This window comes from Fundulus heteroclitus, chromosome 12, assembly GCF_011125445.2.
Source record: "Fundulus heteroclitus isolate FHET01 chromosome 12, MU-UCD_Fhet_4.1, whole genome shotgun sequence".
In the NCBI taxonomy this organism is placed as follows: Eukaryota; Metazoa; Chordata; class Actinopteri; order Cyprinodontiformes; family Fundulidae; genus Fundulus; species Fundulus heteroclitus.
Genome location: NC_046372.1, coordinates 12,100,744 through 12,124,441, shown reverse-complemented (window position 1 = coordinate 12,124,441; position 23,698 = coordinate 12,100,744). Strand labels below are relative to the sequence as shown.

The 23,698-nt window shown below is 41.8% G+C and overlaps 1 protein-coding gene across 2 annotated transcripts; it reads right to left on the bottom strand.

The window, feature by feature from the left end:
• Window positions 1-410: 410 nt before the first annotated feature.
• On the bottom strand, window positions 411-19,488 carry rassf2b (Ras association domain family member 2b). 2 transcript variants are annotated; one of them, XM_012869976.3, is made up of 10 exons: window positions 19,218-19,488; window positions 9,727-9,800; window positions 7,973-8,048; window positions 7,611-7,762; window positions 5,522-5,628; window positions 2,265-2,407; window positions 2,005-2,158; window positions 837-958; window positions 609-706; window positions 411-516 (listed from the first exon to the last, which is right to left on the bottom strand). In XM_012869976.3, exons 2-10 carry the CDS (start codon window positions 9,777-9,779, stop codon window positions 447-449), a joined length of 975 nt encoding a protein of 324 aa, XP_012725430.2. In that variant the 5' UTR covers window positions 9,780-9,800; window positions 19,218-19,488; the 3' UTR covers window positions 411-446. The 2 variants fall into 2 exon arrangements, with proteins under 2 accessions (XP_012725430.2, XP_012725431.2); XM_012869977.3 differs by lacking the exon at window positions 19,218-19,488 and adding an exon at window positions 10,511-11,267.
• Between the last annotated feature and the right edge of the window lie 4,210 nt (window positions 19,489-23,698).

Here is a 23,698-nt window from a genome sequence, read left to right as displayed (position 1 = left end):
GGAAAAAGTTAAAATAGGCACTTTACTCTAATCATGTCTCATTACAGTTGTGCTTGAAATGGATTAGAGTAATATCTGGAGGAAGGACAGAGCATGCGGCCCCTGATTTTAGGCTCAGTAAGCTTATAAACAAATAAAAAAAAGGTAAAATCGCCTCTGTGTGCAGTCTATGTGCTTACATACAGGAAGGAAGCAGAAAAACAAAAAGGCAATTTTAACCGGTCAGCATTCACTGTTACTAGACGTGAACTATCATACAAACTGATACCAGGAGATTCACATTCACTATGTTGACATTTTGTAGATAGATGGACTGAATGGGAGGAACTGACAGGAGCTTGTTGTCTGTGGAGCCGTGATCTCTGTTGCTGACAGCTGGGATGGTGTGGAAAGGTTTTTTTTTTTTTTAACAGTTTATGTTGGAGGGAATCCTCACCATGATCAGGTTAAATACACTTTGCTCCTTCTGGAAGACCACGAAGCTGCTTCTCAATTATACACCGCAGGTAATTATACCTAAAGGTGGAGAGACAGGAGGAGTTTAAAAGTCGTGTTTTTATCACGTCAGTTTCTGCAACTGTTTACATCAAATTTAGGATTTATGGTACCTTCTTCTGAGTTTCTGCACCTCTCTGTCCTCTTCTTCCTTCAACTTAGTGATGAAACTCTGGAGGACAGGCATCTCAAACTTGATATATTGCGCCACCTGGTGGAAAGAAGGAGAACTTTACTGGTAAAGCTCCAAATATTCAAGATCCCCCGTTAGGCCGATGTCAACGTAAGGTTTGCACTTGAAGCTGGGAGGACCGTGTCAGAAAGTTGTTGCTGTGACTTACATCATATGTGACTTCTTCACCCAAGTCTTCTTCCATGAGGAAAACCTTGCAGACCTGCTCACACGGACCCTGCATGACTCTCAGCACCAGAGGAAAGTCTGTCCGCTTCAGCTTCACACGCTCTGAAGCAGCAACACATCAAAAAGTGTCAAGTCGCATCAATGAGTCACTATAACGCATTTACACTCACTGGCCACTTAATTAGCTACATTTGCTCGTTAACCACGAGGCAGCCACTCAGGTCAGTGTGAGTATCAGAATAGGGAAGAAATGGGATGTAAGTGATTGTGAATGTTGCGTGGTTAGAAAGGGGAACATAATAAAATAGTCAGTAAGTGTATATGAACCTAAAAATTACATTTCATAAAAAACATTATATTTACGTGTTCATATTTCTTTCATCAGATGTCATGTTTACGTTTCCCTGTTCATTTCTTCGTTTTACACAACAACCTCCTAAAGCGGGGGGCCACCCTGTTTATCTAGAACTTTTATTTTTGCTAGATTGTAAATAAAAAAGAGATCCTAAAACGTTAGAGTATTTTTCTTGCCTACTCAGCAATGTTACAGTAACATTTCACCAGCTCGCTCCAATGAGGCCCCAAAATTACAGCCGAGCATTTTTCTTTCAAAACAAATGTTAGACTTTTCTCAATGAATTGTCAATAATGAATATTTAAAATGATTTATTTCCAATGTATGAACCAACCGGCCATTCTGGGCCTGAACCCTTTTAGACTAAAACAAAACAGATTTTATTTGTCTGGATCATCTGGGAAGCATGAAGTCTTCCCAGAGAAATTGGTGTCCTTTCAAACCCTTCGTCAGACACAGGGAAGCTGCCAGATGTTACCATGGTGGCAATTAAACCCAGAAACACAGCAGTCTCTTTCTCCTGCCGCTGGACACACTGTGTGTGTGCTTGCAGCTGGCTGCTTCAGAACGATTTAAACTAAGTTGCAGAAAAAAGCTTGTTCAAACACCTGGACTTAATTAAATTAGTCAGATAATCTGTAGACTGAACTCAGCAGCTGCACAGATGGAAGAAAGGAGACGCAGAATAACCTGTGGGGCGTGAACGCTCTCTGAGCATCGCACTAGTCGCCACAGCGCTCATTTTATGATTTCCCACCAGAAAAAAGGAAAAACCAAAACAGCTCAAACTTACCTCCACTTGTATGCACAAGGTAGAGCGCAAAATCCTCTGGGCTGTTTTCAATTTTAAACTTGTTGAGGAGAACTCGAAGCACCTGCGGCGTGGTCATACAGCTGTTGATCCTGACATTAGTAACTGAGCCAAAGGCCGGCGTAAACACCGCTGTCTGAACACAACAAAACAGAACCAACCGTTAAACAGTGATGTACTTTGATACAGAATTTAAAAGCGTTTTAGCCTCCATTGTCGCAGATCCAGAGAAAAAAAAGCACCTTGTGGTTGTAAAAGTGTCCATTGATGGAGAATCGATGGCGTCGGATCTTTCTCTGGTCGCTTGGAGACCGCCGCTGGCCCCGTCTTAAGACCCCCGCATCGCTTTTTGTCCGGAGAAGCTGAGCGGAGGTCTCACTGTCCTCTAAACAGTAAATAAATGATCACATTACTGTTTCTTGTCTTATTCTTTAGTGTTAAGTAAAGAAAAAAAAAAACGTTCACTGATCATTAAACAAGAATCTCATAATTCTGATTCCTCGAGAGAAAACTATTAGTAACAATTATAATTTAAGAAATGCATTCAATTGCTTTACAGGTTAACTGTGGTAACAATCACCCGTTATAAAAAAATAAAAAAAACTGTTTTTGAGAAGAAAAGCCAAATTTAGCATTTCCAATAATTTTTACCAACAGGCAAATGTTCTGATCCTTATTTGCTGATCTCCCAGATTCAAAATGAGGTTTTATTTCTTGGGCCCTGTGCAAACAACAACAATTTATTAAAAAACTTGTTTGTTTTCTGTTTTTATTAACAGATCTAACATGACAACATTTTAACTGTGATATCCATGTATGTATAACACTAGTTATTGGCACCACTTCTAATTAAACTTTCAAGCAGGGACTTATGTTTTATCTGAACAGACAACAATGTTCAACTTTAGCTTCAGGGGAATAGAAATTATAACCTTTAAATTATATTATATTATATTTATATTATAATTTTTAAATTAATGTGTTTCACTTTTAGCTTCAGCCATATTGAGACGGGATCACAGTTTTCAGGGGTCTTCAACCTGCAGTTCCAGAGACAGGGCGGGCTTTATACGATGATGGACAGATGATCAACAGTAACGTAATCAACCACGTAACCAAAGCGCGCTTGGGTTGAATTCGTTTACAACAACGATGGCTGCTGCTGGAGAGTTGAGGTGTGTAGATTCTGCTATTAGGTCTGTTCTAGAAGATATCAACAGGTTCGTGTGTTGAAGGACTCCTTGGATCCTTACATTCTTTTTGCAACACCGGCAAAAATCGTTAACGCTCATCTTCTTATGCTAGGCTAACAGTTGAGTTCCGTTGACAACAACTATGCGTCGCTAAACATACGTCACACACTCCGTTGCTCTTATTGGTTGTAGGTCTATCCAATTGAGTGCAGAGGAATTTTTTTTCCTGGTTCGTTCGAAACACGCCCCATAATCACAGCTCTATGGAGCAGAATCAGACTCAAATTCTGACTAGAATTGAGTATGACCATGTCAGGCTAGGAGCTAGCTGTTATCAGCTTGACAATAGGGTGTTTTCAGCTGACGTCACGCTCACGTGACTACTCAGCGCGTCCGCCATATTGGGTGGCAGTCGTTTCGCACCGTTGACCTGCATTGTATGACGCCTTAGGCAGTATTGGAAGTGAACAATGGGGAAAACGTGTTTAATGGTTGGTTGCACGGCCCGTGGAGGTGGAGATCAACGCTCTTTCTATCGCCTACCAGCCGTAATAGTGAATCAGTGTGAAAAAAAAAAAACAGCTGTCTGAACAACGCCGTCACCTATGGCTGACATGGATATCCAGGTCCGATTTGGACGGTGTTAAGCTGGAATACGCCAGAGTCTGCGGTGCTCACTTTGTCACAGGTAATTAACTGTTAAGTATTTAAAACATATAAGAAGAATATATTAATAATAGGGCTTGGGCGTTATGACTTATTACTTTCCACGGCTGTCGTGTTGACTGCCTCCGCCGCCTCTACTGCCTATTACTACCGCATACTGTACTCCCTCTCTCAGCCGTGTTTTAATTTGATTAATTTCACCTTAACTTGATTTCAACCATGGTAAACCGTTGCTGTATTGTGGGCTGTAACAGCGCAACACATGATCGCCATGGGAAAAACATAGAAACAGATTAATTTTCCACCGCTTTCCTGCCTGGAGGCGCAACCACGGAGAACAACTGTTAGCGATAACAAAGAGTCGTCGGCTCGCTTGGATCGCGGCTTTAAGACTACCGATCATAACTTTCCACAGTATCCCGATGTCAATGAGAGTGTGTTCTAAACGTTTGAAACACATAGCAGCAAGTTAAAAGTACATTACATGCGCGAGTGGTTGTTAGCGCTAACGGTTAGCATGTGCTAACCCGTCTGTACGCAGCTTACCTTTGAACGAGTTACAGAGATAAAGAGATCGTCGGCTCGCTTGGATCGCGGCTGTAAGACCGAACATAACTTTCCACAGTATCCCGATGTCAATGAGAGTGTGTTCTAAACGTTTGAAACACATAGCAGCAAGTTAAAAGTACATTACATGCGCGAGTGGTTGTTAGCGCTAACGGTTAGCATGAGCCAGAGCCCGGCTGAGCGCAGCTTACCTTTGAACGAGTTAGAGATAAAGAGATCGTCGGCTCGCTTGGATCGCGGCTGTAAGACCGAACATAACTTTCCACAGTATCCCGATGTCAATGAGAGTGTGTTCTAAACGTTTGAAACACATAGCAGCAAGTTAAAAGTACATTACATGCGCGAGTGGTTGTTAGCGCTAACGGTTAGCATGTGCTAACCCGTCTGTACGCAGCTTATCTTTGAACGAGTTACTGTGTGCCCACTGTTTGCTGGCTTTATGATCTGCAGCTCCTACCGGCGCCAATACGGTAAATACAACTTAATTTTGCACTGGTCATTGTTCTGCTTAAATAATTAAAGCCGCGAGCGGCGTCGATCGGCCTTGCAGCCAAGCGCCTTCGCGCACCGCCCGCCGCCGGCGGGCGGTGCAACACATTTGCGTCGGATTGTTTACATTTTTACCATCTTATTAAAACTCACCCGTCCACGTATGATGGCGATTTCCTTGATGTACATAACCAGATGTGAACTGGTTGTGAGCCTCTAGATCCTTGTAAGCTCTCATTTCCTCAAGAGTGTGCAGAGGGTTTTCACTGAACACCAGGTAATGCACTATGTCGCCGTGCTCTACATTTGGCCAATCATCTGGATTACGGCTAAACAAGGCACCGTGGAGGGCATAGGGGTCCATATGGTCGATCACGGAACATTTCCTCAGATATACGTCCTTATCTGGTCGCTCTAGCGTGCTGGCATACTTATCCATTCGCGATACGATAATATGTGTATGACAACTAGAGATAAGGAAGTGTGCCACCCAATATGGCGGACCGGAAGTTGGCCAGTGACGTCAGTGAAAACACCCTATTAGCCTCCTTCCAGCTGTGCTGCACGACACGAGAGTCACCAACCTTCATCCGTCTCCACGTTGTCGTCATATTTACTGTCAGGTGGAGTCACTTCCAAGGTGGGGGGGCTCTGTTCTAAGGTCTGTTGCCCGTCTGTGTCAGTGGAAGACCTGCAGATGTAAAAACAAGAAAGAAAGAATTAGAACACAGCAATTGAAATGCAAAACACAAATACTTTACATTTGTGTTTCTGAACCAAGCTTAATCTTTCATTCTCAGTTTATTAAAGAACAGACGCCAGTCAGGGATGAATAAAAAAAACTAGAGCTAAAAAATGTCAAAACCCTATTATACTTCCTGCCAAACAACACGCTAAAAGTGCAGCTATGTAGTTAAGTTTTACAGTCTCACTACTGTTTTTACACTTTATAACTTTTTAAAATAAGCGACCAGGATATAAACAGCATGGTGTTGTCAGTATTGCTGCTATATTTAAACTTTATTTAGGAGAGGTTAAAAGTAAAGCCCTGTCCCAAATACAGTCATTTCTGTATCTCTGTAACATAAAACTCTTTGAGAAGTTCATTTATTTGAATCATTCAATTCAAAAAGTGAAACTTTAGATTAATGACACACAGCCATATATTAAAAACTTTCATCGTCTTCATTTTGAGGACAATGGCTTTAAGCCAATTAAACATAAAGTGTCGTTTTTCCAAAAACTTTATTGTTACATAAGAGCAAAGAAAAAACAGATTTTAGATCAGTAAAGTTATGTTTTGGCCTGAATAATCATAGCTGATAGCTGAGAGTTGTCCACCAAACAGCTACTGACACCCTGCAGGGAGGTAAGCCACCAAATGTCATCGCTAAGGAAGCTGGGGGTTTGCAGATTGCTGTATTGAAGCATATGCAGCTGGAGTCTGATCTTCCAGAGCCATTCCACACAGACGTATCCTGGACCTGGGCCACAACTGCTGGATTCCTTGTGTTACGCCACAGCTAAACCAGACACCACAAGAATCTGACCTGGGCTAAGGAGAAAACAAACTGGACTATTGCGGGTCCAAAGTTCTCTTTTCAGACAAAATTGGTTTGCATTTAATTTGGAGTCCCAGAATCTGGAGGAACAGTGGAGAGGGACAGCATCCAAGCTGCTTCAGCTCCAGAGGGAAGTTTCCACAGTCAGGAATGAAGCCACAACATCTGCTAGTTTTGTCCAGTGTGTTTTTTATCAAGTCCAAAATCTCTGCAGCCATCTAGCAGGATGTGTTAGAGCTCTTCGTGCCTTCCTCTGACAAGCTTTGTGGACATGCTGACTTCATTCTTCAGCAGGACTGGGTACCTTCCCATGCTGCTCAAAGAACTGATTCATGCTTTAATAACCATGGTGTCACTGTGTTTATTTGGCCAGGAAATAACCTGATCTAAACCCCAAAGAGGCTCTATGGGCTGTGGACAAGAGGAAGATAAAAAAACACCAGGCCCAATCCTGCAGATGACCTGAAGGTGGTTATCAAAGCAATCTGGGCTTTAGTTACGCCTCATCAGAACCACAGGATGACGATTAATGCAAAACGAGGCCCACCCAAGTATTGAGTGAATAAACTATGCAGTACATAGACATACTTTCCATTAGGATGACATTTTTACATTAAAAGTCTTTATGTATTTTAATATACAATTTTATTTTTTACATTAAAATATTTAGATTTTCTGGGAAACCAAATTTTATGTTTCATTAGCTGTAAGAGGTAATCATCAGAATTAACAGTAACGAATACTAGACATAATATTAATATTACAATCTAATCACTGTTATAAGAATATATAAATTCCCCTTTTTTAATAATATTCTAATTTAATGAGATGCACCTGTTTCATTTAAAGGTGTTGATGTGTCCAGCAAATCTTAGGACACATAAAGATCTGTTAGAGCTTGATGACAAACCAAACTCACCGAGAGGGGGGTGTCTTTAAAGCTTTTTCTTGTTAAGATACGGTTTCCTTGTTTAGTTATAGATTTACTAACGTCTACCTCAAGAGATCTCGATCCATATCAACCCTGTCGTTAACTCATAATCATCCCTACAGGCCCTCATCACCATTTCCGGTCACTGAAGTGTAACTGGATCCGTCTGCTTTCACTTGCCCTTGACTGTCCAGGTTGCAGCCTGAGTGCCAGGATGTGGATGACGGCGGTGGTCGAATTCGCTCGTGGTCATCCTGCATCTGAAGTCTGATTGGTCGCCGCAGGCCCCAAAAGATATTTAGCAAGCCTTCAATGATCAGCTCCTCTTCCTCCTGTTTGGAGACACAGGCATTAATCAATGTCACCCGACGGACAGTTATTACGCCTCTGGGGCGGGCGGCGTAATGAGAAGGGTGCGTTACATTTAAAAAGACTACGATCAAACGTGAAAAGGTCACGAGGAAAGAGGAGTATGGATATTGGGAATGTTCTGTTTAAAGTTAAATTTAAAAGTAAAGTAAGAGACGGCTGTAATCACTCACCTCTCTGTGCCGCAGCTGGAGATTCTGTCCCTCATAATAAAGGTTGTATGTTTTAAGATGTGAGAGGACTGTTGCCCTGAAGACAGAAAATACAGAATCACGGAGAAGGAAACGTTGTTCATAAACAGACGTCTATTTTAGCTCGAGCCATTAAAAAAAATCCAAACAGCAGATGTACTCGAACAGATTTGCTGTGCAACCATAATATAATCAAAGGCTTATTGGGTTCATTTTTTGAGATTATGAAACAGAATTACATGAAGATATAAAACTTTTTTAGAGCTGCTAGGCTTTTAGTACAGCTCTGTATATCTGCTTCCCTCCTGTTGGCCTTCTGGGTCCAACTTTATAAATAAACCAGCTTGTGAATGCACTGCAGCTCGTACAGTTTATGATCTCACAGCTATGAAAAAAAAAAGAAGCAAAGCTGAGTTCTTTCTCTCAGCTGCATTAACGTGTGACAAAACCTGTAAAAAATAGGAAACTGACGCTGTGTTTAATGTAATTGTGTTTATGTAACAAACACTTTAAGCCAAAAATGAAACTTAATCGGTACTGGACTTCAGAGGTTTTCTTGTTTAGATACAGGTGCCACATTTTAAACACTCTTTCTGGGCACTGCGGACTCAGAGGTTTATTAGTTTAAGCCACAAAGAAGGAGAAGGACCCTCATTTAACGTGCCACCAAACACAGAGAGCAGGTCAGTAAAGGGAGATAAAAAAAATCTCCATTATAATCACCAGACACTGTCTACATGCCAAATTCTCTCCTACCTTCACAAATGTAAACATGTGGAGATTTCTATTCAGGGGTTCTAACTAGAAATGTGTGAATTAGTCAATTGAGACTAAAATCTTGCGTTTTTGCCAATAGATCAGATGATTTTAGGTATTTATCCTTTTGGAATAAATGACAAAAAATAAATCTTATGTCCACTGTTAAGGAGGGTGAAGGATCTATCATGCTGTGGGCCTGTGTGTCTTCACAAGACCTGGAGAACTTAGTTAGAGAGCATAGAGACATGAACCCTTTGAAATAGCAGAACATTTTAAATACTAATCTGAAGTATTAGAATGAGTCTCTCAGCAGGATTATGATCCAAGACATAAAGTCACATCAAAACAGGGAGATATAATCGGACATGAAAAAATCCTCTTGTCATGGCCACCATAGTTTTGAGACCTAAATCATGTGGAAAAACTTTTAGATGAGCTGAGAGAGCTTAAGAGCAGACCAAGAGGAGAGGGCATGTAGAGAGCACTAATTTAAGGTCACTGTCTCGGTAAACTCAAACCTTTTGAAATGTTAGAGGAGACTGAGCGCTGGGCTCTTAGAGAAAAGAGGCTGAAGAATGTATAAAGACAGGGAAGTCTTCTGATTTTACAGGTTTTAGGTTTGGTAAAACACCGACTGGAGCCAAACAGACACCATTTCTAACACTATAACCCTAAAACTATCCTTAAAATAAAATATTAGTTCTAAATGTGAATATTTTACATGTGCATCATGGTTATGGATGAACTAAGAGACCAGTTTATTAAAACCGATCACATCTGATGACTACATATATCAGAACATAGAGGTCCTGTACGCTTTACCCTAAATCCTCATAAACCATCTCATGTGAAGCCAGTGATGCAAACACACAGTTTCCAGAGAAGGAGACTGGACCGATAGTGAGCGAACACAAGTTGTTATTTTTTCACACACACGCGTGGGGGTTAGGTGAGAGAGGGATGAAATGAGAGCTTACTTGCTGATGAACTTGTTCTCTCCGATCTGAACCCCGTCCTGTGAGCCATCCATGCTCGGATAGCATGAGAGGAGCTGGGGAACAAAGAAGCAAACAGAGTCAAAAGCTCATCTGTCTGATTCAGTCTCATGACTCCTCATGACAAAGTCGGAGGCACACAGAGGACAGTCTGGGGAGGAGGAGAGCGGCTGCAGGAAAAGGAGGATGAAGGAGGCCAAAGCTCCAGACGGTCAAAAATAACAGAAGATCGTATCTCCGTTCCTGTTGACCGTTCTTCTCAAGATCCTGGATGATAAAACACCACGGAGTCCCTTTCGCGAAAGCAAAAACATTCGGCGCGTCACGGAGGAGAAGAGCAGCTGTGTCTTCCTCTTTAATGGAACTCACTCCTGCAGCTGTTTAACGTGGCACGGTGCCGCCCTGCCGAGCGCGCTCAGTGTGGGATCTGTGTGAGATCTGGCAGGAGCGGAGCCTCAGGAAGCAGACGGACAGGTGCAGGACACATGGGCCACCTGCCGCTCCCGATTATTTCAGCTGCCTAAAACATTCATCTGTCAGCCTTCTGCTGCTGCTGGCAGAAACACGCAGAGACTGAAGTGCCAGGAATGAAATAGAGGACATCTTTGCTACACATCTCAAAATGCTGACAGCGGTTATTTGTCTTTCAGGAAGCAAAAGGAACAAATCTAGAAATTGTAGAAAGTTGAAGCATAAAACGCGGATGACTTAATAATATAAGTATAAACGACAGGAATACGCGTTGTACAGCTTTGGGTGATCTTACCACACAGAGGAGAGCAGATTTTAGTTGAGTCACCAGGAAGCTGGCTGAGTAGACGGCGGGCACAGGTTCAGATAGGTCCAATCTGTGTCTGAACACAGGTACCGCGGGTTTGCCGGCTCCTACGCGGCCCACGAGGGTCTCTTTTTATTCTGCGTGACACCGAACAGACGGGGAATAGTGGGGGGTGTTTAAAGGAAGTGCTCCCCTTCCGTCAGATCGCTTCCTCCTTTGCTCAGTCAGTCACACAGGAAACTGACACTACCCCTCATACAGCCCAAAGCTTCCTCAATTCAAACAGCGCGCATCGACTACCACGCTCTAGAAAGGGTGGCGCAAAAACCCACGGCCAAACTCTCTGATCCAGGACTTTTTAACTCCAGTGTTAGGGATCCGACGCGTACCCCGACAGTTCGGTGTAAACAGAACCTGACCAGCAAGATTTAAATACAGTGATGATAAACAACCTGAGGCTGCTCATCTATGGCAGAAAGGTGGATAAATGAAATATTAAACAGCAATTAGTCAGCTCCCACGCCAAGGTCCATCAATATTTCAGCAGCCACATCAGGGCCCTGAAGCACCCAAAAGCTCACCGCTGACCGACACATGGGCGGCCAGCAGCCTCTGATATCATGTGTCGCACGTTGTGTTTGGAGGCGGCTTCGCTCCAACACTTATGAATGGGCGATGCCGGCGGTCTGAGACTGACAGGTGACCCGCTGCCAAACCAAAACAAAGCTGGGACAGTTGTGGGTCAACTAAACTACCATCCAGCAACAAAACCACTCCACCTCCAGCTTACCTCCAGCTAATCGGGCATTTGACCTTTACAGCTGCCTCTAAGGCGGCTTTCCTTGCATGTCTAAAGAGGATCAGAAATTACTTTCTGATTGTCAAAAATAAAACATTTTATATAAAATTACATCGATTATAATGAGTCTGGTTCTGCTGGAGGTTTCCCTCCTGTTAAAGGGGAGTTTTCCTCTCCACTGTCGCTACATGCATGCTCGGTATGAGGGATTGCTGCAAAGTCTACGACACAATGCCAGCGACTGTCCTCTGCGGCTACACGCTCCTCCAGGAGGAGTGAATGCTGCAAGTCAACGACTGGATGCAATCTGCTGGGTTTCCTTAGATAGAAAACATTATAGTCTGTCTGGATATTGACTTTGTAAAGTGCCTTGAGACGACGTGTTGGGAATTGGAGCTGTATAAATAAACTTAACTGAGTTTAACTGTCTGTGCTGCGGGTTTTTGGTTATAAATGTAGCACTGCAGTCAGAGATAATTAATTACCAAGCACCAAGTATGGATTGGGATTTTCTGTTTTTTACAGCAGGTCTCTTACATTAAGCTTCAAATTTATGTAAGGGCATAAGAGTAAAGAAGCAGGAGACAAATGCCCAGTGCCTTTTTTATTCATATTTGTAAAAACAAATTCAAATCCCACATGATCTTGATTCTACTTTGCAGTTATGGGCTTTGTCCTGGTGGTCTATCGTGTGAAACCCCATTCAGATAACTTGAAATCTTTAGTTGTCCTGTGACAAAATGCGAAAAGGTCTATGGAGGTGTGCTTGCTTTTGCTAAGCACTATCTTTTTATTTTTTTTATAACAGGTCTCTCACATTAAGTGTAAAAATCCTAAAGGTCCTAAAATATCGCAAGACCATAGCCTAAACAAGCAAATTACTTTTGATGGAGTCTCAGAGGAACTTAGAGGAATAAAATGTTGTTGTTTTAACAAGCCTGGACTCAAAATATAGCATCAAAGCTCGTTAAGCAACAGCCATTTAATTAGAATTAGAAAGAACACACTGGTACCACTGTAAAGCTATGTAATCTGAATAAACATTTATTATTTCAGACTAGTTGGGATTACCAAAGTGATTTACTAAATGCTAGAATAATCAGAAATGTTTTTTAAACTTTTATAAAATCCTAAGGTTCGGCCGGGACTTTAAACTGTATGACTTCTATCAAACTGGATATTCTTCGGGAGGATTCACAGAAACCTTTTCCTGGAGTTTTGGCCCATTCCTCCTAACAGAACCGGTATAACTGGGTCAGGTTAGCGCGCCATCTTGCTCACACAGCTCTTTTCATCTCTGCCAACAAGTCTTCAAGGCGGCCTGAAAAGATGGCTTTGCTATACATCCTCCAAAATATTAACTTTGTTGTCCTTAAACCTCTGCAAACTATTCTGTAGTATGCTTAGGGTCATGGTGTATTTGTAAGTCATCCGAGGCCAAGCTTATTTTTATGAAGAGCATCAGAGTCCCTCCTGCAAACACCCACACAACATGACGCTGCCACCCCCGTACTTCCTAACTGAGAAAAGTGCTTGGAAGTCATCAGGGTGTAGCGAACGGCATTAGGGTGCAATACTCTGACTTCAGTTTCATCAGACAACTAAAATATTTGTCATCTTCGGTCCTGAATGCATCTGTAAACGTTCATCTGGCTTTCATTGTTGCTGTTATTGCAGCTTCCTCGTCTCTGAATAACCGATAAGACGCTTGTTCATTCCCGTGCCGTTTGTTACTGTTCTATTTTTGGCTGTAATGGTTTGAACAGAAGAGTATGGCATCTTCTGCCATCTAGATGTTGTGAGGATGAACCAGACCTGTGGCGTCCCATAATTCCCTTCCTGTGACCGAAAACAGGAAAAATTTGATCTGCTATGTTGGACAGACACAAAAAAGTGTTCTATGTATGCAAAGATCTGGTTTAACTGTATATTTCTAACGGGGTTTCACTAAACCATGCACATCTTTTATAAGCAGCCCCTCATGTCTCTGTGAAACGGGTCCTATCGAGACATCAGCTGCAGCGGAGCCAAGATTAGCACGACTGACCCACGTCTGACCCAGTCCTGCTTCAGACTGCAGCGCTCTTCAATGTGCTGGAAAACAGTCCAAATGTAGAATTTATTGAGCTGCTGAATCCCCCCGAGTCTCATTATGATGTCAGCCAATCCTCAGTCTCCATCTTCTGCTCTTAACGCCCCGTTGTCTTCATCTACTCTGTTGTTTGGAACCATAAAACTCACTTGATGAAGAGTCCTGTTTTCTTTCCAAGAAATTTCTCCCAACCATGCAGCATTTAGCTTTCTGTCAAACATCATCTATAAACAAACAAAAAAAAAAATCACCAGAACAACCTTACTTTTCTCCCCATATTCTCTCTTTCGTCGACACACATGGCGCCCCTTGTTGTCTGCCCTCTCACCCCGTTGCCATTAAACCTCCTCAGTCAACGTCCTTGGCTGACAGAGGCTCTGAATGGCTTCAAACCTCCTCCTGTTTCTCTCCCAGACCCACCAACAGGATCTCCGCTGTCTTTCAGCTTCCACATGACTGCTGCTCTGTCTCACTATTGTCATCACTGTCATAGCAACACCACACAAAAACCCAACTAGGGCTCTGGCCCAGAAACAGTGTTTATCACTCCTGTTCCTTGCAAGGAATGAGTTCTTATCCAAGAATGGCTTTCAGACGGTCTACAAGTCAATTCTTTGGTCCCTTTTTTCCATTTTCTCGGTTTTCAGTCAAAACATGCACTCTGAAAACACGTACGTGGTTTGTTACTGCGAACTGTTTCTTTCCCTCTGTTCACAACATAGCAGAAACACACCAGAATACCACTTTTGTTTAAAGTAGTAATTAATCAGAATCAAAATAATGAGATACTATGAACTAATGGAAAAATGTTGCAGACAGTGGCTCCTTTTCAAGGTTTTTTGATTTTCTGTAAATGTATTTGAATGTGCGTTTATACAGTTATATTTGTAAAATACGGGGGCAGGTCATAAAACTTTTCTATTTTTGTGTATTTGTTTTTCAAATTTGCTTGATTTTGAACTGGTAAAGTGCATACTGAACTATGATGAAATGAAATGAGTAGCCAGGGGAAGAGCCAGAATATTAAGCCAACAAAAAAGTTTGTTACTTATTGTTGATATGTGAGGACATGCTTTTCAACCCAAAGCAAAGAGCGCTGTTCACCAAGAACGTGAAATAATCTTTTACTGGAGAATATTTCATTCTGATTTCTTCTTTTGTTTGTTTATTTATTAATGTTCGTGTTTTCTACTGAAAAGAAATGCTGGTATAAATTACATGCAAGGTAAACGGGAATAAAGGAAGCCGTGTCAGTGGAGCTAAAATGCACAGCCAGTCAAAAGCATGAGTTATTCAAGCACGTTGACCTTTGATTTCACAAGAGAAAAGCAGTGGTTGTTTGAAGATCTTCGTCTGAACTGAAGAGGACAGGAGTGAGCTAGTGCTGCTGGCTTGCAGTGTTGTAGTACTCGAGTCCGAGACTCGAACTCGAGTCCGAGTCATTAGCTAAATTTAGAGACTCGTGACTTGACTTGGACTTGAGCACTGATGACTCGAACTTGGACTCGGACTCCTACATTCAGATCATTCTGACTCGGAAATTGAGAAAAAGAGTCAACTTTTTTTATATCATTAGGCTATAATTTTAATGTGTCATTAGAATATTATTTGGTGTATGATTTTAATATCTAAATGTCGTACCGCGCACGTGACATCACCATCTCATGAGCAACGCCCCTTGCCGCTAAGGTTGGGCAAACAGTGTGAGAGCGCACGTAGCAACAAGCCATTACACGTGCAACAGATACAAGGATATGATCGACTTTTCCGCTGTTAAACTTTCACAAGAGGATGTCCAGGCGCCCATTTTACTGGTAGAACTGTGGAACAACATACCAACGTTCAGCTCAAATGATGGATTGAGTGTCGAGGGCTCGGAAAGACGGGCCGAGTTGATAGGAAGGTAAGTCGTTGTTTTTCTCCTGCTTGGTGTTCATGCCGTCATCGGCCGTTTTTTTTTTCTGTTTGTAGTCACCGTCCAGGAATCGGTATAAATTTTCCGGCCCGCCGAACAATTTAGTCCGGTCCGGTGGCCAAATGCATTATCATTATCCAACGGCTGTATCTCCTCGCTGCATCGACCGATCTACACCAGATTTGTTGTGAGTAATGGGGGAACACTGCCGAACGCGTTTGTGGCAATCGCCCGGTGGACGAGCGAGGAAAATGCGTAACAGCATCTGCGGTGGCGGGCGGTCGGCGGTGCGCGAACCCCGCCGGCCGGCCGGCACCGCGGCAGTGGCCAATAGGCCGGAGTGCGCTTGGCTGCGAGGATCCGATCGACGCCGCTTGCGGCTTTAACATCCTTCATATGCGGCCTATCAGCGTACCTCGAGTCGCTGTTGCGCGTTCCATAACAACAATGTTTAAAAAACATGGTTAGGAGATGTCTTAGACTTGGAAAAAGCAGTAGTTTTACCGAGTAAAACCAAGGGTAACTACAGCGAAAGAGTTATTAGTGCAATGGAATGTTACTGCTTCATGTCATACATCACACGTCAATAGTGACTCGACTCGGACTTGACTCGGATGAGTAGTGGACTCGACTCGGACTCGACTCGGATTTTTTTTTTAATGACTTGGACTTGACTCGGACTTGAACACTGGTGACTCGAACCTGGACTCGGACTCGAGGCATAGTGACTTGACTACAACACTGCTGGCTTGCGATGCTACATTTCTCTGAAGGAAGACCTTGGCTCTGGAAAGGACATCAGACCAAACTTCCTTCCAGCTCAGAGCTCAAAAACCAGTGGGAGTAACTTAGGGACAAGATTAATAATGTCTGTGTGTACACTTTGCACTTTCAAACCCAGTAGAAACAAGTTCGCTACAGGAGGTTGTTCAAATGAAACATGTACAGTGCCTTTCCCACATTTTATTTATGTGAAATCTTACCGAAACTGTTTACACTGGGTTTTATTTAAGGGCATTAAGAGTAAAGAAGCAGGAGACAAATGCCCAGCGCTTTTTTTTATTCATATTTGTAAAAACAAATTCAAATCTAACATAATCTTGCTTCCACTTTGCAGTTATGTGGTGTGTCCTACTGGTCTATCGTGTGAAACCCAATTCAGATAACTTGAAATCTTTAGTTGTACTGTGACAAAATTTGAAAAGGTCTATGATGTGTGCTTGCTTTTGGTAAGCACTATAATGACATACAAATCATCAGAGGGGATAACTGCAGCTAACACTAAGCTATCGATTTAGATTAGTGGATTTGGAGGTTGGGATTGGTGAAAACGCTGAATTTTCTGTATATTTTTCAGATTTCAAATTTCAATATCTGAGTAAAAATTAACTCCAAAAGCAAACAAAATCTTTACATTAATTATGGAGTGCAAATGGATAACAATGTTGTATTTATTACTATCTGCTTCTTTTGTTTCAATAGCATATTAACTAAAAAACAAACAATGAATCCCCTAAAAACCTTCAAAAGTCACATATTTAGCGAAATGAAGTCCACTTGTGTGCAAGCTAAGTGTCACATCATCTGTCAGTATAAACACACCTTTCCTGAAAGGCCCCAGAGGCTGCAGCACCACCAACCAAGAGGCATCACACCATGAAGACCAGGGAGTTCTCCAAACAAGTCAGGGACTAGGTTATTGAAAGGTACAAGTCAGGGTGGGGTTCTAAAAAATATTCAAATTCCACACCAAACCTGCCAAGAGAGGGTCACCCCCAAAACTCACATACCGTGCTGGAAGGCACGTGGGCGGCTCCCCCAAAAGTATACAGGAAGGTGATCTAGCCAGATTAGACTAAAATTGAACTTTTTGGCCACCAAGGAAAACACAATGTCTGGGGCAAACCCAGCGCATCCCATCACCCCAAGAACACCATCCCCACAGTGAAACATGGTGGTGGCAGCGTCATGCTGTGGCGCCATTTTCCAGCAGCCAGCAGCATCGACTGTTAAACGGCAAAACTTTCACCATGCACCTTTAAGTTGTCGCTACAGAATTTAGCAGTTGAAAATGCTGCCGAGCATGGTCTAAGCTTATCATCTAGCTAATCCTACTGAATTCAGTACAATTTATTCATATAGCGCCAATATACAACACACGTCATCTTAAGGCACTTTACAAAGTCAATTCTATCAAATCATACAGACAGATTAGTTAAAACATTTTCCATCTAAACCCAGCAGACTGCATCGAGTCATTGACTTGCAGAATTCACTTCTCCCTAAAGAGCGTAGAGCCACAGTGGACGGTCGCCAGTATTGTGCTGTTGATGTAGCAATCTCTAATGCCGAGCATGCATGTAGCGACAGTGGAGAGGAAAACTCCCCTTTAACAGGAAGAATCCTCCAGCAGAACCAGGGTCAGTGTGAACAACCATCTGTCACGACCGACTGGGGATTAGAGAAGACAGAGCAGAGACACAGAAAGAGCACAGAGGCTCTGTGATCCAGGAATACTTTCTATAGCTGTTTTTCCATCAAATTTTCATGCAAATTTTGAGCGAACTTTTAAAATATCGGAAAAAAAGAAAATGCCGACGGCATCAGATGTCTTTCCATTTACTTGTTTGTAGCAAATTAACCAGGAGACGCACAGCGTAACGTCGTCATGCGTTGACGTCGGCTGTAATAAACAGAAAGTAGATGTTGCTAACTAGCACAGACCACAGATCAGTAAAGGAAGCGAGGCTTTAACGAAAGAGACGATTTTTAATTTTTTTATGGGTGAGACTTAGAAATGCTTGCGTCTGTTCGTCAGTGCACACGTACCTTATGTTGCTTCCGGGGCCTGTTTTTGAGTGTTATGGGAATATCTAAGATAGTTGGCAACAGAAAGAGCCGATAAGCCATGTGAGGTAAATGTTCGCTACTTCTGAACTGATTCGACAAATGTGTTTCCATCTCCTCCTTAGCGCATTTACTGTTCTTGGAAAAAGTCAAAAACCCACCTCAAGCGATCGTAAAAACTTTTTTTGAGAAATTTAGTGAGCTAATTCAAATTTTGCCATTTCATCAACCCCTTTCTAATGCAATACTTCAAAATGCGCATTAATAAACGTCTGATGGAAACGCGACTTAGGTGGGAGAAAATAAAAGGGTAATGGCAGCACTGAACTGGAGCATGGTTAGGGTCAGATGTCTTTCTCAGATCCCACAAACTGGACTTGTGTTGTCCACCATTCACCGGTCCTGTTTGTTGAGGGAGAATTTGAAATGTTCTCCACTGCGCTTCTTGATTAAGACAAGTTCGGATGAAGCAAAAAAACCCTCTTATCTTTTGTAGCTTATAAACCATTACATCATATGTTTTTTTAAATATTTACCTTGCAAAGAAATAACTTAATTTTTATTATTGATACCATGAAAGGTAGCCTAAATGGCCTGGGTAGCTTTGAAAAAAATAAAAAACAGCCTCCACTTTAGATGAACTGCCTCTGTAGCTGGCCATGTGTGCTGAGAGGAATTTTAACCATCCCTTGCTTGTTATGTAACCTGTTTTATTAATATATATATAGCTATGTGGGCTCCCTGGTAGTGAAAATGTCTGATATGAGCTGCATTTTTCTCTCGTTTTCCGTTCGGGGCATCAAACAAAGTGCTGTGGTTTGTGGCTGCTCGCTGAATGTGAATAAAACACGAAACAACCGGATAATATTTCTGGCTTTTGGAGTACATTTGTGTCGTTAAGGCGTTTCTGGGGCAGCTCTCACTATCCGCCGCGAAACAACGTCAATCATTTTTAGTAAGAGGGCAAATTTAAGCACTCGGTCCGTATCGCAACATTTCTTTAAAGAAACCTTCCCGACACGCAGACTTTAGCCTCACCGACCTGTGTTGGGTGTCTCGCCGACTTTAGGAGACTCTATCTCGGCTCATCTACCGCGCTCCTTCTCGGTTCTTCTCTCCTCCTCGCTGGCGGACCAACCGTCGCCTTAACGGCTAACTGCAACTTAACCGTCGCCTTAACGGCTAACTGCAACTTAGTCTCGTTCTCCTGCCGTTGGAAACAATTCGCGTTGCGCGTGCGGCCAAGCATCCAGGAGCTCGTGAGAGAAGGAGGAGGATGAAGGAGTAGGAGGAGGAGGAGGAGGAGGAGGAGAAGAGAGGTCCATCTGTTATGGCTGGGCTTGTGGCACAGGAGCGTCGTGTCAGGAACCAATCAGAGAGCGGGATTTACGAGTCTTTGTTCGCGCGGAGATGAATGAAAACACGGAGACAATGGGAGAGACGAGCACGCGCACGACGGTCGATCATTGTTATTTAATGGAGTCTCGAAACGTGGAGTGCTGGAGCAGGGCCGGTGTTAGGATTTTGAAACGCCGGGGGCCAGCCCATAAAAAATTAAAGTTAAGGAATGTAGAAAGAATTTATGCATAAAATAAGATGTTTGGTGTCTAAAAAACAAAACAAACAAACAAACAAAAAAAAAACAAAAAACGTTGTGTCCAGCGGTGTGTCAGTCTGGTAAGGAGCTGGTAGAGCCTGATTTCAAAGGCTGGACTAACAAGGTCAGCATCAACAGGTTAGAACCAGTCGGATAACTACTGATGTCACGCAAAAAACTCCAAGCCATGCGCTCTGTTTTTTCAATTTGTCGTATTCAATTCAATTTTATTTATATAGCACCAATTCATGAAACATGTCATCTCAAGGCACTTTACAAAGTCAAATTCAATCAGATTATGCAGATTGGTCAACAATTTCCTACATAAGGAAACCCAGTTGATTGCTTCAAAGTCCTGGCAAGCAGCATTCACTCCTCCTGAAGAAGCGTAGAGCCACAGGGAGAGTCGTCTGCATTGTCGATGGCTTTGCAGCAATCCTTCATACTGAGCAAGCATGAAGCGACAGTGGAAAGAAAAACTCCCCTTTAACGGGACGGAAAAACCTCCAGCAGAACCAGGCTCAGTATGAACGGTCCTCTGCCTCGACTGACTGGGGGTTAGAGAAGACAGAGCAGAGACACAACAAGAGAGACAAACAAGCACAGAAGCACACATTGATCCAGTAATCTGTTCTACGTACATTAGATGGTAAAAGCGGATGATTTGTCTTCCCTGGATGATGTCACAACTAACAGAACGCCAGACCAGGTGTACCTACTATGAAGATAAAAGAGAGAGAACAGAAAGTTAAAAGCTGAAATGATGACAAGCAATGCAAAACTTTAGAACAGGAGAAATCAGTAGAGTGAGGAAAATAGACCCTGATGTCCTCCATTAGCCTAAGCCTACAACAGCATACCTATAGAGGTAGCTCAGGGTAACATGAGCTACTCCAACTATATGCTTTGTCAAAAAGGAAAGTTTTAAGATTAGTCTTAAAAATAGACAGGGTGTCTGCCTCACGGACCAAAACTGGGAGTTGGTTCCACAGGAGAGGAGCCTGATAGCTAAAGGATCTGCCTCCCATTCTACTTTTAGAGACTCTATAGGAACCACCAGCAGTGGAACCAGTATGTGGAACATGTCATGCCATCGATCAAACTCTCCAGTAAACATTTTTGTTTTGCCGCATTTGTCTAAGAAAAGTCTGAGGAGACCTGATGTACTAAAAGCGCTGCTGCATTATGGGTAATTCTGCCATTTAGTTTGACGCATTGTAAAGTCCCGCCTCCTGCGCTGTGATTGGTCCTGTCAGTTTTGGGCCGGAGGGATCGGAGCCCTACCAGACTGATTTATGCTCAGTGTAATTCAGTCTGTCTGGCTGCCCAGGCTGGCGTCTCTCTGTGGGGTTAGAAAGCATTAGACGTTAATAATTTAACAAGTACAAAAATTACTTTAAAATCTATGGGATTTAATAATGATAGAGATAATTCTAGCGAATAATTCTGTATTAGACAACCTGTAACAATAAAAGCTCACTTTTCGAGTCATACTGGACAAAGAAATAAATAAACAAGAAATTGAAATAATATTCAGTTTAATAATAAAAGTAGCAATCCCACAAATACACTTACTTACCCAACAAAAATACCTTGAAAGCTCCAGCACCTTGGATTCTGATTTCTTCCCCCAGACAGTAGGGCCTTGATTTTCTAATAAAATACACAATATTCAGTTTTATCCAAAAAGAGGATCATATGGACCACTGACCAACAGTCTTTCGTCTAAGTAATCAACTTCTGATTTTATCTCTGGTTCAAGACTGCCTCAACACAAGGAACATGACAGCTTTCATGTCCTGATTTTAATCCCAGAGATATGGTAAATAAAATAATTGTAAACTCTGGAATGTTTTTTTTTTTTTTTTTGTTTCCTGGAAGATTAAAGTCTTCATTTAAATTTTTTGTTTATCAATACATCTTAGAGTTAACTGGTTTGCTACTGATACCTAAACGTCTTATGAGAGTGGGAGACCTGGTTAGCTGGCTCTGTAAAAAACAACCATTAAATAAAAGCATGATAATTGATTGATATAAAAGAAAAGATAAATGTAATGTTCTGAAACCCGTTCCTTATGATGTGGAAATTCAAACTTATTTTATTAATCTAATTATCTAAAGAAAAAAGGGTGAACTTCTTTGTTTTACTCTGTTAATCAATGGTTTGTTTTGATTTGATTGAAAGCCTTAAAATACGTTTTTGTTGTTTGTAAAGAGAAACATGCTTCTGTGTATAAAAAGAAATCGCTGAATAGTTTCTGAGCATTTGACTCGCTTAAAAAAACAGAAGTTTGAGTCTCTGTAACATGATCGTAACATTAACCTATTTTTATCAATAAGCTGTTACATATACAAAAACATAGTATGTGTGTGTGTGTGAGAGAGAGAGGGATTAAAAGGAATACAAATCAAACCATAAATGCACAACACTTTCACGGCGGCCTTAAACTGCCCCCTAGTGGCCAACTTAAGGAGGAACTTCTCAGTCTGATGGGTTTCAAAAAGTTTTAATAAAATAAATATGAAGTGTTGGGGGCTTCGGGTTGTCTTCTATGATTTTTCTCCTATTTTATGTGTTTTATATTGTATCTTTTTCAAGTTACTAGTAACGTCATTTATGTGCTTTATGTGTTTAAATTCTGACGCTGTATATATCTGTCCAGCACTTTGATCATCTGTGCTGTTTTTAATGTTCTTATAAATAAAGTTGGCTTGATTTGGCTTGACTCTGCGCCTCCTCTTCCTCCACCGTTGCCCTGACTTTAACTTCTAGTTCCTTGATGAGAAAATGTTTTTAAAAATCTTTTCATATGTCACTTCTTTTTAATAAACACAACATGTATGACTTTTCAGTCAGAGCAGCAGGAAGGGACACGCTGAACACAGCTGTGTCTCTGCTGTCCAACACATCTTATTGCTGATGTAACTCTCATGGATTGTGATTGGTACCCTGTCAGCCTCATGCTGTCGTCTTCTGTCCTTCATCAGGTTCTCCACCTCATGTTTGTGTTCCAGCTGCTTCTTGCGATGTTCTTCTGCAGACTTGACCACCGTGGGGTTAGCACTGTTGCCTTGCATCAAAAAGGAGTATTACTGCTTTCGCCATAGGGCTCCGCTTGATTAATGTATGCAAGAAGCTTTATTAGATTTTATTCTGGTACTATTTCACACTCAATGGACACCAAAACAGGAAGGTAGAAATTGTATAAAATGGCAAGACTGTTTTGGTTCAGATAAGCACTATAAGCAATCGATTAAAGATCTAATTTAAAATCTGTTCTATGCTAAATTGTATTATGAGAGAGGAGTTAAAACGGGTTAATTTCTTCAGTGAAAGAGCATTATTGATATCCAAAAGGGAAAAAACAAAACCCTATTAAACAGAATTTCTACTTGGAAATAAAATGCAAAGAAATTACCTCCAACAAACTGGATTTCTAAGTTACAAACCTCTATAAATTAAATTATCACAGAAAACTTTGATTACTTCAGTAGTTGTTTTAAAAAAAAAAAAATCTCCTCAAACACATACCATCCAAGCCCTTTGTTTTGTCAATTACGATGATTATGTATTAAAGCTAATAAAGACCTAGAGCAATTAAAACTGTACAGAAACGTCTGTATGTCCACATACTGTCCTGTATATGTGGTCAATTATTGGGCTGGGCTCCTTCTGCACTAATTATTACTATAGGGTGCCTTTGGATAAAACTCCACAGATAACTCTAGTGTATAGGGCACATGTGTGAAACTCAAGGCCCTCAGGCCAATTCCGGCCCATCAAGGCAATTTATCCGGCCCTCAAGAACCAAAAAAAGGCATATCCTGTTATAACGTAGAGGCGTATGTCCTTTTAAAGTGAGCTAAAACGGCTCCTCCTATAGCAAATGTGGATTTTTTTTAACTGTGTAGTAACAGCATCCTGC

What these genes read in the sequence shown, in the direction of transcription:
- rassf2b (XM_012869976.3), bottom strand. Translation starts at nt 9,779, where the DNA reads ATGGATGGCTCACAGGACGGGGTTCAGATCGGAGAGAACAAGTTCATC. An exon ending in GAGAACAAGTTCATCAGCAA is followed by an intron (nt 8,049 to 9,726) that starts GTAAGCTCTCAT and finishes TTCTGTCTTCAG; the next exon opens with GGCAACAGTCCTCTCACATC. An exon ending in GACACTTTTACAACCACAAG is followed by an intron (nt 2,159 to 2,264) that starts GTGCTTTTTTTT and finishes TGTTGTGTTCAG; the next exon opens with ACAGCGGTGTTTACGCCGGC.